Genomic DNA, 15,155 nt, shown 5'->3' on the forward strand with positions numbered 1-15,155 from the left:
TACACATCTGTGAACTGTTACTGAGAGCGCTGAAGGTCAGCACGGCTAATGATGTGTTCAGACAGCAAGCAAATTAGGTTTGTTCTTTCAGATTTGATCTTAAAGGGTGACTCTGTATTTTGTAATGTACAAGTGGAATGGATTTGTGTCTTTTGTGTCAGTGCAGCAACATGATCTAAAGCTTAAAAAGAAAAAAAAACCTCAGATCTGACAGCAGAGCCATGGTTGAGCAGTCACAATCACTGTTAGATAGATTTAATGTCACTTCACTCTGGTGTGGCTACAAACCATGTCCAACCATTTGGACATTGTTTCTATGGTGACTACAAGCATGTGGGTAGCGTAGGATTATAATTAATAAAGTTTTTCTTAAAACTACAAATGTTTTGATCCTGTAATAAAGCTCTAAGCAAAAACAGCAAGACTTTTAGCCATGCTAGCGGCACGGCTAAAATGGGAATTCCACTTGGCCAAGACCCAGTGTGGTCAGGAGAAGACAAAATACCTCAAAGGTACAAACATCTATCTAAAGGAGGACTTTCCAGAGGCTATGTGTCAAAAAAGGAAAGAACTCCTGCCTGCAATGAGAGCTGCCAGAGAAACATATCACATATCTACCATCACAAGTCAAAAATGGCACTAACATAAAACCAAAGTAAGTAAAAATGGAATGTAAGGCGTAGTGTTTCCTTCGGTGCCTTTGAAAAATCTGGGGGAAAAATCAAAATTTTGATAAATCATGACAGTATTAGCCAAATTACCTAGGAAAGGACTGAAACTAGCTCATATTAATATTTGCAGTCTCAGGGACAAACTTACTGAAATAACAGATGTATTGATTACGAATAATATCCATATTTTAGCAGTCTCAGAAACCCATCTTGATTACACATTCTCAGATGATGCAGTGAATATACAGGGTTGTAATGTTTATAGGAAAGACAAGCATGTGCATGGAGGAGGGGTTGCCATTTACATTCAGAGTCATATTCCGGCAAAGATGAGACAAGACCTTATGCCTGTTGGTGTGGAGGACCTGTGGTTACAGGTTCAGTTACTGTGTGTTAAAGCACTATTGGTTGGATGCTGTTACAAGCCACCATGTGCAAACAGCTTGTATCTGAGTGAATTGTGTGACATGATTGATAGTATTTGTGACACTGGAAATGAAATTTATCAAATGGGTGACCTGAACATTAATTTGATGTTGCAGGACTGTCCACTAAAGAGTAAAGTTCTCAATGTAACTAATGCATGTTATTTAACACAAGTCATTAATCAACCAACAAGAATCCATATAAACAGTTTTGGGTAGAGAACATCTACTTGCATAGACTGCATCTTAACAAATACTGTGGATATGTGCTCCAAGGGTCTATCTGTTCCCATTGGATGTAATGATCACAACATAATAGCTATAACTAGGAAAGCAAAGGTACCTAAAGGGAAAACAAAAATAATTTCTAAAAGATCAATAAATAATGCTGGTCTGATGTATGCAAGGAAGATCATCCAGATGATGCCATTAAGACTTTTGAAAACATATTTTACTCTGTAGTGGATCACATGAGTGCAGAATTAAACAACTTATAAAAGACAATTCCTCTTTGAAATTTGAATCAAATAAATTAAATATAAAACAAGTGGAACAACAATTATCAACTATAAACACTGATAAACCAGGAGGGACGGATAATCTAGATGGAAAGTTCTTGGAATTGGTGGCAAGTTGTTTAGCTGGAAATGTTTGCCACACTTTTAACACTAGCATAGAAAACAGTGTCTTCTCTTCAGCATGGAAAGAGGCAAAGGTTACTCTACAAAAAATACAGCAGAGGGGTTTAGTGGTACAAACAGTCGGTCAATCAGTCTGTGACCAATTCTTCACAAACTGCTAGGAAGGATAGTTTGTGAATTCACTGCAAATACAGTGCTTTTTTAAAGAAAATAATTTAACTACTGACTTTCAGAATGCCTATCACAAAGGGCATTCAACTGGAAGAACATTAACACAGATGACTGCCTTAAATATTCAATTCAGTTTAAATTCATTTGTATAGCATCATCTCATACAAAAGCAGTTCAAAATGCTTTACATTAACAAAAAGAAACAACAAAGATGTGCAAATGTACAAAAACTTGCATACATATGCATAAAATCACATACATACACGCATACAAACGAACATACTGTATAAATACGGTGTGTTCATTTAAGAAAATGCTTGACTGAAAAGGAAAGTCTTTAGTTTGTTTTTAAAAGAACACAGTTTTGGACCAAGTCTAAGTTCAGCAGGCAAACTGTTCCATTCTTTAGGTGCATAAATACTGAATGCTATCTCACCAGACTTTGAAAGTGCTCTAGGCACATGGAGGAGATTTCCACCTTGTGACCAGAGACCTGCTGGGGTTATAAACTGACAGCATGTCTGAGATGTACTGTGGAGCCAAACCAGCAAGCTTTGTAAACCAAAAGGAGGATTTTGAATAGTATTCTGAAAACAGCGGTAGTCAGTGAAGGTTCCGGAGGACTGGAATTAAATGGTCTGATCTTTTTGTCCTGGTTAGAACTGCAGCTGAGTTCTGGATGAATTGTAATCTGGGAAATTACTACAGATTGTTTTGTTGGGAAGACCCAAAAACAGAGAGTTGCAATAATCCAGCCTGCTCATGACAAATGCATGCATGAGTTTCTCAGATTGTGAAACTCATGTATTCAAAAATGAAAGTATATAATAATACAGATTGAGAATGAAAGCCTCTGAAAATATATTGACAATAATAACTTAGTAGGAGCAGTGTTACTGGATTTTCATTCAGCTTTTGATGTATTGGACCATAAATTATTGTTATATAAACTGAAATGTTACAAATTTGCACTACACATCATATGCTGGTTTAACAGTTATTTTAACAGTTATTTATTGTATTTTATAATGGTATTTTTTCAAATATGAAAGAGTTACAATGTGGTGTACCACAAGGAAGCTGTTTGGGAGCATTATTATTCTCTATCTTCACCAATGATCTTCCTCTTGTTCTGAATCAATCAAAAGCAGTTATGTATGCAGATGATACAACATTATATTTACCAGCAGTATGAATTGGGGAATTGTCTAGTGCTTTGGATAGGGAATTACAATCAGTTGTAATGTGGGCATGGGGTAACAAGTTAGTTCCTAATCTATCAAAGACAAAAAGTATTGTATTTGGATCAAATTTTAGACTTAAACATAAGCCACACTTAAACTCGTCTGTACAGGGATTGCCTGTGGAACAGGCAGAGGAAATCGAACTCCTAGGAGTAATATTAGAAAGCAGATTGAAGTGGTCAAAGCAGATTGAAAAAACTGTCAGTTATGAAGAGACATCTGGCAGTTATTAAGAGATATGCTAATTTTTTACCACAACACATTTCTCACATTGTTCAAACATACTTACTCACTGTCCAGTAGTGTGGTCAAGTGTGTCTGTTTCAAGTGAACATTTCTGCAAAAGCTTCAAGACAGACAAAATGACTCTTCAAAGCTATTACATTGATTATCCTACACATTAATCTAACTGCAGATATATAGTGTAAATTTACCCCAGAACAACTGAGAACCATACACTCTTGTATTTTATTATTATATTCCTACGTGTATAAGTGTATTGCTTAATTCAATCCAGAACTAAGAGCACAGTCCACCATACTGCGGCTCTCTTGCTTGTTCCTCTTTCTTGATGTCCTCTAAATTCATTTTATCTGTTCATCTTTGACGTGTTTATCTGTAAGGATTATAGATCCTTATCTTCCACTGATCATGCCTCCTCCTTCTTCTCCATGTTGGCTAACAGCTCAGTGGCTTTTTTGTGAATTGAGTTATTTATTGGTGGAGGTCAGCGCTTTTGTAGCTCATGGTTTCTTCAGGAACTTCAGCTGAATATGTGATTTAAATGACAGCAGTCTGTAATCTGATTTTCTAATGGACTGTTGACAGTTGCTTACTTTACATGAGTTACAACACCAGTGGTTGTTGCTGTAATGTTTTAAGGCAGTGTAAGCATTAATCAAGTGTGACAGATGTGTGTATGTTCTCTGTTTTTTTTTCAGGGTCTTATTAAAATCAGAGGTGACAAATGCTGGAGAGACCTCACCTGCATGGACTATCACTACGAGGTGCGTGCATGTAATCTTGAAGCGTATGTGTGTTTGTTATTTTCAGAGGAAGTGTGTTTCCCTGTGTTTTAGTGATGCTTTTGTGTTAGCCTAACCCTGTACATAAAGACATCCTGCTCTATATTGATAAATTGATTAAACTGTGTTACATTTTCATCAGCCACTGTAGTGGCTTCACTTCCAATTCAAGGCCCATATCAAAAAATCTGATACAACTGAGATAAAACAACAAACATGGAAAGCTATTAAGCTGAGTTTTACTTAGTTTTAATTAGCAATTAGAAAATCATGATTTGCACTATTTATACTTTTATATATGACTTAAGTTACTTACTTAACTGCACTTACTATCCTACAAATAATGCTGCCTCCTTTTGTATGTATCATTGATACACACAAAAAAGTTACACTGCTCCGAGATAGATTTGTTAGAAAAACAGTGACAAAATTACTATTATTGGCCAGCTAATAACTTAATATACACATAGAAACCACCTAGCCATGCTAGCATCTCTGTTAGGCTGTTCTTCAAAACAGGGGTGCTTTGAGCTAAATGCTGGTGTCAGCATGCTAACATGTTGACACGATAATGCTAACATGCTGATATTTAGCAGGTATAATGTTTATAATGTTTTGTTCACCCTCTTAGTTTAGCTTGGTAGGATAGAATAGAATAGAGCAGATGGATGGAAAATTGGCACATTAAAAACAAATGTCTGCGGCTTAAATCACTTTGCATAGTTAAGAATACTGATGACACTTGGGATAAGGACTTCTTAAATAGCATGCTAACATTTGCTTATTAGCACTAAACTGAAAGTACAGCTGAGGCTGGTTCACATGTCTTGGCTGATTAATGTCTGTACCACATTTAATGACAATTCATCAAATAACTGTTGAGATATTTTAGTCTCAGCCAAAGTGGTGGACATGTCAGTATGTAGACAAATTCTAACAAATAGATGACATGCTTACAACATTTTAGAGTCAAAACAGGACTTCTTTGTGGATTGAGTCATAATAGGGTAATCATCATCTTCTCCACCATCTGTCACAAATAAATAAAGATCCACTGTGTTGCTGCTTGCCATAACTAAGATACACTTAGCTCATGAAAGCTTTTACATTTTCTGTTGTAATCACTTAGTTCCTGGTAGTTATGTCTTGGAAAAAAATCTTCTAGTGCACAGAAAGTGATGTATTTAATGTTTCCAAAAGTGAAGTAGATCTAGATGGTTATCACAGGCAGTGACAGTTATGATGACTGAGGAAGGAGATGTTCTCAACATAAAATCCCAAGGCTGTTTGCTGACCTGTGGGAAGTTCAGCACAAAAACGACACAGCAATGAGCTCTGAGCGTCAAAGATTTCACGAAAGCTAGCAAATTACCAGTTAGGATGACACTTGTTGCAGCACGGTATTATTTTGAATTATTCTTGGGCGCAGATAACTAAAGAAAAAAACCCAAATCATTTTCTGAAATGCTAGTTTCTAAATTTCCCAAAAGGCCTGTTTTTTTGACAATCTGACTTTCTAAGACTGATCCATTTATACGTAAACATTGTGCCTCAGCTTTGTCTCCTAAATAATGACAAGACAGCAGTGAACTCACATCAGGCTAACCACACCAGGGCAGCACATTACAGTAACCGCTGTCATGGGTTTCAATAAATCAGCCTCTTACACAGACCGTGAGGTTGTGCAAATCCCGTGTTTGGTTTTCCCCTGTGGGACACTCAACCACTCTGACCCACACTGCTCTGTGTTACCAAGCCGCAGAGGGAGGAGGGCCGTCTTCTGTAATTAACATAGACAGGAATACACTGGCTCCTATGGGACTGGATGACTGGAGATGACATACAAACACGGTGAATACAATAAAGATTCTCACACAGTGTGAAATACAATGTGAAAGAGTGATAGACTGTTGGCTCCTGTGGGATTGGATAACTGGTGGTTGACAATTTTGTACCCATATGTGACTAGAAGAAGTAAATTAGGAATTGTATACTTCATATATGGATTGAAGCAGTTAGGTTCCTTCCCTTTTTCATATAATTTGGGAAAATATTTCATTGGATTTCCTGGTATTCTGCATTGCAAATCTAGTTTATTTCCTGGTTTTTAGTTCCCACAGTTTTAGCATTGCTAATGCCACAGAGAACACTAGGCCAGTGGTCCTCAAAGATGAAATAAGAGATTGAACAAATCAACAAATTATCCACTGTACAAATTTACTATGCCAACTCTTGTGTAAAATATGGAACAGTTTCAGCCTTTCTGTTGCATCTAAACCAGTATTTTGAACCACTCTGCATAATGTAGATTTCACCATTACATGGAAATTCACATTTCCAGAATTTTTCTTCTTCTCAAAGTAGGAAAACATAAATTGGCAGAGAACATGCACTATCACAGAACATTAAAACTCCTCATTGAAACCAGGCTAAATGATCGTACTTCTTTTCAACAGGGTGACCCACCATAATTATGCAGCGGTAAAGGAAACTCTGGGAAACATTGAGCCTTTCAGTGACAATTTACACAAAAACAAAATCTAATTGAGCAATTCAATAATCCACTGGTTTCAAATTCCAATGGCTGAAAGGACCCCAAGGCTTAATCATGTTGCTTATACCATTCATATTTTAATGGTAAAAGATGCAGCAGCAGTTTACCAGAAATGCAAGGAAATGTGGACCTTCAGCAGTGGCAGCATGTGTACTTGATGAACTTTAACAAGGAGAATCATCTGTAACATCAAAATGTCAGCTGGATATTTTCATGCGTAAATCAGTATGGTGCGGCCTCCAATTTACTGTACTGTTATATATACTGTTATATATATGTACAGTTTGTTTCTCTTGAAGGCCTTACCTTTGCTTGTGTGTGTGCCTTTTACAGTTTAAACCAACTGTCTTTATTGTGTCCTTGTGTGTTTCTGTTCTGTTTTGAATTCTATTCTATTCTAACGTATCAATGAGTGTCTAGTAGGCTTTTGTGTGTACAAGTGACTGCTTGTACCTACTTATAAATACAGATACCAATATGTTTTAGTTTATTTAAGGAATACTGGAAATATTTCACTTTAAGTAATCCTAAAATGCTTATTGTGTTTTAGAATAGTAAAGCTTCATTTATACCTGGTTACTCCACATTCTCGACATGTTTCTCTACAAAAGATAGGCTACTATGTTCAGTGTCTCCCCTAGGCTGACTGCTTTGGGGAGGGGGGTGCTGAGCTAAACTCAGAGACTCAGAGACGAGACTCAGCAGCCAGACATTTCTCTGTTCTGTTTAGGAGCAGCTGAGATTGACACTAAAATGAGAATAGCTGGTCCACCCTACGTGAGCCCGGTCAGATTAGGCCAACCCATTGTTGCCAACTTTGGGGCTAACCCCCCTCACTTTTCCAGCAGTTGGGGAAACAACAGATGAGAATTTTCTTTGTCTAGAGAAGCTGCAGCATTGATTAACTGACACACTGTAGCCTGTGCTCTACATTTACTGCCAGACTGACAACTTATTGCTAACCTTTTCCTCTACTCTGCTCACATTCACCGTCACTTTTCTGCTGCTCACTCAACCACACACTCGCTATTCACACACATGAGGCATTGCCCTATTCCTTAAAGGAGCTATGCTATTCTTATAACAGTACCATTCACGTAGGTGTCCTTTGAAGAATGAGGAGAGTGAGGATTCTGGGATTTGATGCACTAGTCGATGACTCAAAACAATTCCATGATAACGCAGGGTGTTATTGTGATGAATATAAGTCCAAGACCAGTTGTATCTGAGGTAACAGTGAGAGCCATTGGGACTGAATCACATACACCAGCAAAGCAGCTGAAAGCTGCATTGAGCTGTCAAGTTGGGTGTTGATTCTCAGTGGGATTAGGAGTACCAAGGGAGTTCTTTTCTTCAGAGCTAATATCTAATCACTGTGCAGCAGTTCAAAATGTATGAGACCATTATACTGTGTGGCAGTTTCCTCCATCAAAAATCATATTTTCCTCTTACAAATGAAATGTTAAATCTATAAGCAATAAAATGCACCCTTGCTCAATTTAATACACTTGGGATTTGCTGCTACAGCCTCATTTGGTCTGGTATGACCAATGACTTATGGTGACTAATGTTAGCTCATGTTAACAAGTCAGTTCACTGACTTTATGACTCTTTTCTTCTTGTGCTACTGATCAACCACATTTCAACATTTAACATTACCTGGTATTTGACATGCCTTGTGTTGTCACAGTGGCCACTGTTAAGCACTAGTTTCAAGGTGTCACTTTAACTGAACTCCTTATAAACTCTGAAATTGGAGAAATACATGCTTGCAACGGGAATTCTCCTACTGTAATTCATGCTTTTTCAAACATAACTTAATGAGGTTTATTAGAAAATTGTTGTCACCTGACAACAAACTGACATTTTACAATATTCCATGCTTGGTCAGTTTCCCTGACCTGCTCCAACCTCAACTCTGTCAACGGACTTGGGGGTAATGCAGATTTCCATACACACACACACACACATACAGAGCACCGGAAGCCACTGGCGCCAGGTGAGGCCTCATTAACCCTCTCTGACACACTGCTCGCTTTCAAACTCGCAGATTTCCTCCTGTCCTGACTCTCAGGGGGCTGCGTAGGTGTTTAGGCATAGCTGGCATTTTGTTTGCCTCAGTTTGTTTGTTATAATGTAACTAGTTTGCAGGCCAAGTGGAGTTGTTTGGTTGTCTGAGGTTACAGGCTCCTTCCCCTTGGATTTCCATGGGTGTTTTGGTAAAGTACAGGTTAAGTAATCCCCAATTTTTTCTTCCATTCATAAAAACAATAAGAGTATAGACCAGTGTGCTGGCAGTCTTGTCTTCTTATTTCCTATTTCTGTGCTATATTTATTTTTCACCAACTCACTTGACACTGTTTGCATGTTCAGCTATTACATGGTTTGCATGCGACTACCTCACACGCACACACATTTAATCATACATTCACACTGCACAGCCCTGTATGAACACTCTGAGTCTATTTTGCTGTGTAGGTGGAGTTGCCTTAATTTAAATAAAGTTCCATCTTAATTTAGACATGGAAATATTTCCCCTGAGGTGTGGCACCATAAATTACTCTCCATCCCAGCCTGAGACAAGAGTTTAGTGCCAAATAAACAGCAAAAACTTGCATCTCAAGGAGTCCAAGCAGGTTATGTTTAGAAAATGTTTGGTAAAGCATGAAACCTAATGGAACAAAAATCCATTCATGATTTTTAATCAATGGATAGAACCCTGCACCTTGTCTCTTGGATCGACAAAGACTTTTACATAATCTGGGTTTAATTTTTTAAACTTCTCTCCATTCTTTGCCCCGCCATCTTTTCTCAGACCCAGCCTGTTCCCAACCCCATATCTTACTACTTGCATCGCTCCCCATGGTGGTTCCACTGCTTCGAGGTGTTATCAAACCACTTCATCGAGCTCATTGCCCCATTCTTCACCTTCTTGGGCAGGAGGATGTGCATGGTCAATGGAGCAATCCAGATCCTTTTCCAGGTATCTCAAACCATTCACCGACACACAGGACCTGCTGATAGCGAAAACAGGTGCCATTTAGGAGAACAGTTTGTGAGGAAACCCTGTATTTCTACAGATACAGATTTGAATATAGAGTTGTATGGTTTCATAGCCTTCACAGTAGCTTTTATAAAGGATTTGTTCACCCAAATTACAAAAATGTGGTGTGATGTCATGCAGATGCTATAGGTTTGTTTTCACAGGGTTTGAGATATCATTTCAAAATAATAATAATAATCAACAGAACATGTTGTGAATAATTTTCATAAGGACCATTTCTTTGGATATTTTTCTGAAAGGACGTACTGCTGTTGAATTGTTAAGGGTCATTTTTTAAAGCATCAAAAACAAAATTTCCTTCCATTGTATTGGGGTGGAGGTAGAAATCAGATATCAGATACAGATACCTAAAAACCTGGACACAATTAAACCGAAAACACAAGAGGTAAGTGGAAAGTGTTTTTGAGACATCCTGCTGTCCTGTGAAAACCACTTACCTCCAAAATAAAAACTTTTCATTAACAACGAAAAGCTGCCTTGTTTTTCAGCTCTGTGACAGTGCATTTCAGATAATACATTAGGTTTTTAAACTTTCTTTTTTACTTAGAATATATTAAAGAAAAATCCCAATTTGTAAAGGAACATTTAATCCTTGATTTCATTTGAAGTCAGTCAGAACACTATTACATTAGACAGGTTTAATGGCTGATTTAAGGGGGTTTTATTACATTTATCTTTGTTTTATTGAATTAACTGTCGCTGTACGTTTAGATTAAATTTGTGAATCATGTGCAGTGGGTTTCAGAGTTGCTGTATGTCAAGTTTGTTTGGTTCAAACTCAGTCAATACTCTCATTCAGAAATTCAGTCAAATAGTTGTTTAAGGATGAGTTCTATGTCTTTTCTCTCTGCCTTGTCTCCTCTGCTGCAGGTGGTTCTGATAGTGAGCGGGAACCTCAGTTTCCTCAACTGGCTGACCATTGTTCCCAGTCTGGCCTGTTTTGATGATGCATCGCTGGGCTTCTTGTTTCACTCTGGACGTGGAGCCAAGAAGGCCGTGCTGGAGATGCAAAGTGAGGATGCAGCTGGACGCACCCCCAAACCCAACAAAGGTATTAAGATTCATGTATATTTTAGATAATATATATTTTTACTTTCCGTTTTCAACTTTTTTTCAGTCTGTTTTTCTGTCATATAGTTGGTATCTCATTTTGGAACTGAACTTTTATTACGAAATGGGTCAAGAGAGAGGCTAATGGGTATAACTTGCTTAAAGTGGGTTTGGTGATGTTGGAGAGGGAATTATGGGAAGAAAAGGGATTAGCATTTGGACAGCTGAGTAGCTGGGAAAACTATGACATATGGTTTATTGGAATTTAATGTGATTCTGCTTACATTTTTACAATACAGACTGGTTTAAATGTGCTACATGTGTTATAGTGGCCCCTCTCTAATTGGTCACATTGGACCCATTAGTGTAGGATGTTGAATATAAAATAGGCTTATACCTGGAGTGTGAGCATGTTTTAATCATTTGAACAGACCCAGAAAGTCTGTCTTAAGCCTGGAGTGCGGAACTTTTGTCTCCCCCCTCTGGAAGTGAGAGTAAATAACTAAACTTATAAGTTAAATAGTCAAGTTAGTGAAGGGCTAAAGCCTAACTTAGTCAGCTCGGCTCTATGGGTGCCCTTCAGCTCTGGCAAACCAATCATTATTGGTTGACGTAAAACACATCACTACGAGTGTGCCAGAGTTGGAAAGTTGTCACGTACACCAGATTTAAAAACTTTGTATACTGTGAAATACAGAGAGATTTATCTGGTGGTGATAGACTTAATCAGCCTTGTGTGAACTCGTTTGATAAGGGCTAGAATGTAACAGATGTTTATTTATATGTAAAAGTCCTACCCTCTAGCTTTAAAGTCAAGACATTTTAGTTGGATTATGTTAATGCCTTTAACATGCCTGGGATTAGCATGCAGACACAGGTAAGAAGGTACTGACGTGGCCAACATTTGTCAATACCAGCCGTCCCATGATCTAACTGGTCAGCTTTTCCACCGAGGAAGTATAAAAGCGATCACACACACATTCAGCATTCACACAGAGACTTCTACTCTTAGTAGCACCGACTCTGCGCCCGCACAGGAACAAACAAGGCACCAGTAAACAAGTGATGAATTCTCTCCTAGGCAGGCGCTAACAAATATGTCACCTTGATTTAAGTTGTAATTACAGTTTTCCCCCAGACCTCTCAGTTTTATTAAGAAATCCTGGAATGTAGCCATGAGATGCATTACTTCTCTAAAAGTCAACGGAATTGAACAAGTAAACAAACATTGTGGCAGCTCTTTTAGGCCAAACAGAAGCAATGACATGCATCACTCTCTACAATTTCATCAAATTTGGCTCAGAGTAGTGTTTAGTGTGTAACGGATGGACAGACAAACTGGAGCTGAGCCATAGTTCTGTTCATTTTGTTGTTAAAAAACTGTATCCTATATCCCCTTTACTCAGAAATTTGAGATGTAATGAAGACAGATGTTTTCACTTTTCCATTCCACCCTCTCTCTTTGTGTGTGTGAATATGTGTCAGGTATGCTGATACGTCGGGTGGTGAATGTGTCTTTGGGTGTTCTGATTGGCTACCTGAGCATCCCCGTTGTGATGAACCTGCTGAGTTCCAGACAGGTGATGAACACCTCCTTTGACCCGATGCGCATCGTCAATACCTACGGGGCCTTCGGCAGGTACAGTCAGGGGTCACTGGGGTCATAATGCCAAACAGGAATACTGGGTTGAAAACCACTTTTTATACATTTTCAAACATCACAAGGCATCCTATAGGATAATCACATTATTTGGTAATCAAGCCATCATCTGTTTCACCTGCATTGCCACCTGTGTTTTACACATTATGGCACCAAAAGTTAAATTCCAATACAATTTCCAACAAATTGTGTCAAAACTAAATAATAACAGTTAAACTTTGCTCCTAACCCTCCCCCCAAAAATGGCATCTTACAGTGATATCAATGACCTGACGGACAACAGAGCATCTACAATGAGTTTCTCAGAAGATTCAGAAGCATTCACTTTGATGGCTCCATGGGATCTCTATCATTCATGGAAACAACAGATTCTTTGATTGTCAACCTGGAAAGGCTACAGAAGAAAAAAAACAAGGCTATCTCTGTATTGTTTAATACTAACAGAGTACTGGAAAGCCAAATGCACCCCCAGAGGTTTAAGAATTCAGAAAGAACTCACCATTGGGAGAGATAATGAACAATTTTGCCGAAAATGGTATGAGACACTGAACAAATGTTCCTTAGACCTTATGCTGCTCGTCATTGAAGAAACTAAATCTTAACTTGCTGCCACAGAAACTGAAATACAAAAACAATCTGCTCAACTGAGAGAAATCTTCCTATCACAAAGAATTTGTTGTGACAGAGAAGAAGATTAAGGAAACAACAGAAATCTACTGTAAAGATGTACAAGCAATGAAGCTCAGGACATTCCGGAGAGACACTGTTGACTATCGAGATGACGGAGTGTATCCATGGCTGCACGGGACGTGATCTCATCCACACATCACCTAGACAGAAATCCCAACAACCCAGATGTCTATACAAGACACAAGTATACAGCTCTCGGCAAAAACGGCAAAAGACGGCAAAAAACACACCAAAAGGAAGGTTCCTCTTGATTTTTGATTTGTTCTTTTGGCTGGATTGATGTGTTTTAATTCATCCACAAGATGGTGCCATAATATGTCAAGCAAACACAGCTGGCAACGCAGGTGGCGCAGATGATGACTTGATTACCAAATGATGTGATTATCCGGTAGGATGCCTTGTGATGTTCAACATAGTATATGGGCTTTGATTCAACACAATGCTGTTAAAGTAAAGAAGATGATTAAACTAAAGTCTGTGTGCGGTCGTCCTCCTTCAACTAGTTAAGAGTTCCAAGGCTGCCAGCACCAACATAAATTTGATGGGGTTGAGGTGTTTCTTCATTTGACCGGTATGCAATTTTTACAAATGTGATGTGGAAACTTGAAGCCTCTGGTGCACTGACAATGGACTTTACAGTGAAGTAGGAGACATCTTCAAAAGCAGAGAAACTTTTGAGATCAAATATATTTACATATTCACTGATTCTGGAATTTTTAATGAGGTAGAAGGAATAGATGCCATTTTAAGGATTCTAACGTGGTAATTATACTTTTTTGTGGAAAAATGAATCAGACATTATTATTCCAAGCAGAGTATTTTTATATGTCTTAATACATGTGTGGAAGGGATCTTTAATTTCGACATTTTCATCCACCGTCCACCCTTCAATCTTCTTTCTTGCTTCCAATCCAAACCTTTGTACCCACTATACCTTTTAATTCCAACCCTCTCTTTGCAGCATCACCAAGGAGCGAACTGAGGTGATTTTCCAGGGCACTCTGAGTCAGGATCCCAAGGACCCTGAGGCGGTTTGGGAGGAGTACCAGTTCTTGTGTAAGCCAGGAGACCTTTACCGGCGGCCGTGCCTCATATCACCTTACCACTACCGCCTGGACTGGCTGATGTGGTTTGCTGCCTTCCAGGTGAGATTCTGAACAACTGCAGTTCTCAGTCCAGAGATAAGGAGATGATGTATGGAGTGAAACACACTGTGTTAGATTTCCATACCAAAATGTATTATTTATGAAAGCACCCTGTTACTTCCATACAGTATTAATTGAACTAGGTTAAAACACAAAAACAAACATTTCTAGATGGTGTAAGAGTTCACCAGTGCACCTTTCTTTCTTTTACCAGCTCTCATGACTTTTGTAGGACTTGTGCCAAAATAATGTTGACAGTGCCAGCTGCTCAGTTCTGCATGCTGCATCAAGAATCCACCTATTGTGTCTAGACACTAGGGGGCAGTGGTTTCATGTGTTTACTTCGACTCAGTTTTACAAGCTCACATTTGGTATAATCTCTGTCTCTTTGACCTCTGCCTTTTAATCTTTTAGCCACTCTACATCTGTGTTTCTCTGTTTCTTGTGTCAAACTCCTGTTTTTCTCTGTGTCTGTCTCTCATCTAAATGTCCTCCATCCTCACATTTATGCCTCTTTCACACCCTGTGTTATTATTTACTCATTTTCTTTCTGTGATTTTTCTTATAGTTTCTAACACTGTCTCCATTTCTCATTCAGACCTATGAGCAGAGTGAGTGGGTGATCCACATAGCAGGACGCCTACTGGCCAACGACAGCACAGTCCTCTCCCTGCTCGACCACAACCCCTTCCAAGGGGGAGATCCTCCCAGGTAAACATTTCCACTTTTAATTTCTGGGATAGTTTATTTGTCCTATAAAGATCAAGCTCTGTTTACAGAAATATCTGTCATTTAATGTGTGCAGGCCACCATCA

At 38.6% G+C, this 15,155-nt stretch overlaps 1 protein-coding gene and 2 long non-coding RNA genes across 4 annotated transcripts in view; 1 reads left to right on the plus strand and 2 right to left on the minus strand.

Moving 5' to 3' along the window:
- lmf1 (lipase maturation factor 1) overlaps positions 1–15,155 on the plus strand; it is a 34,529-nt gene that overhangs the window by 14,605 nt on the left and 4,769 nt on the right. The window contains exons 5-10 of the mRNA XM_042396555.1: positions 4,094–4,159; positions 9,547–9,714; positions 10,666–10,846; positions 12,331–12,484; positions 14,157–14,340; positions 14,939–15,051. Of these exons, the coding sequence (XP_042252489.1) occupies positions 4,094–4,159; positions 9,547–9,714; positions 10,666–10,846; positions 12,331–12,484; positions 14,157–14,340; positions 14,939–15,051 (866 nt within the window). The remainder of the gene's footprint in view (positions 1–4,093; positions 4,160–9,546; positions 9,715–10,665; positions 10,847–12,330; positions 12,485–14,156; positions 14,341–14,938; positions 15,052–15,155) is intronic.
- On the minus strand, positions 1,532–9,659 carry LOC121886517. Its single transcript, XR_006092764.1, has 2 exons — positions 9,577–9,659; positions 1,532–1,817 (listed from the first exon to the last, which is right to left on the minus strand). It is a non-coding gene; the product is annotated as an uncharacterized LOC121886517 (long non-coding RNA).
- Positions 9,664–13,760, minus strand: LOC121886516. 2 transcript variants are annotated; one of them, XR_006092763.1, is made up of 3 exons: positions 13,426–13,760; positions 12,384–12,500; positions 9,664–9,748 (listed from the first exon to the last, which is right to left on the minus strand). It is a non-coding gene; the product is annotated as an uncharacterized LOC121886516 (long non-coding RNA). The 2 variants fall into 2 exon arrangements; XR_006092762.1 differs by having other exon boundaries at positions 13,005–13,760.

This window comes from Thunnus maccoyii, chromosome 20, assembly GCF_910596095.1.
Source record: "Thunnus maccoyii chromosome 20, fThuMac1.1, whole genome shotgun sequence".
Taxonomy (NCBI): domain Eukaryota; kingdom Metazoa; phylum Chordata; class Actinopteri; order Scombriformes; family Scombridae; genus Thunnus; species Thunnus maccoyii.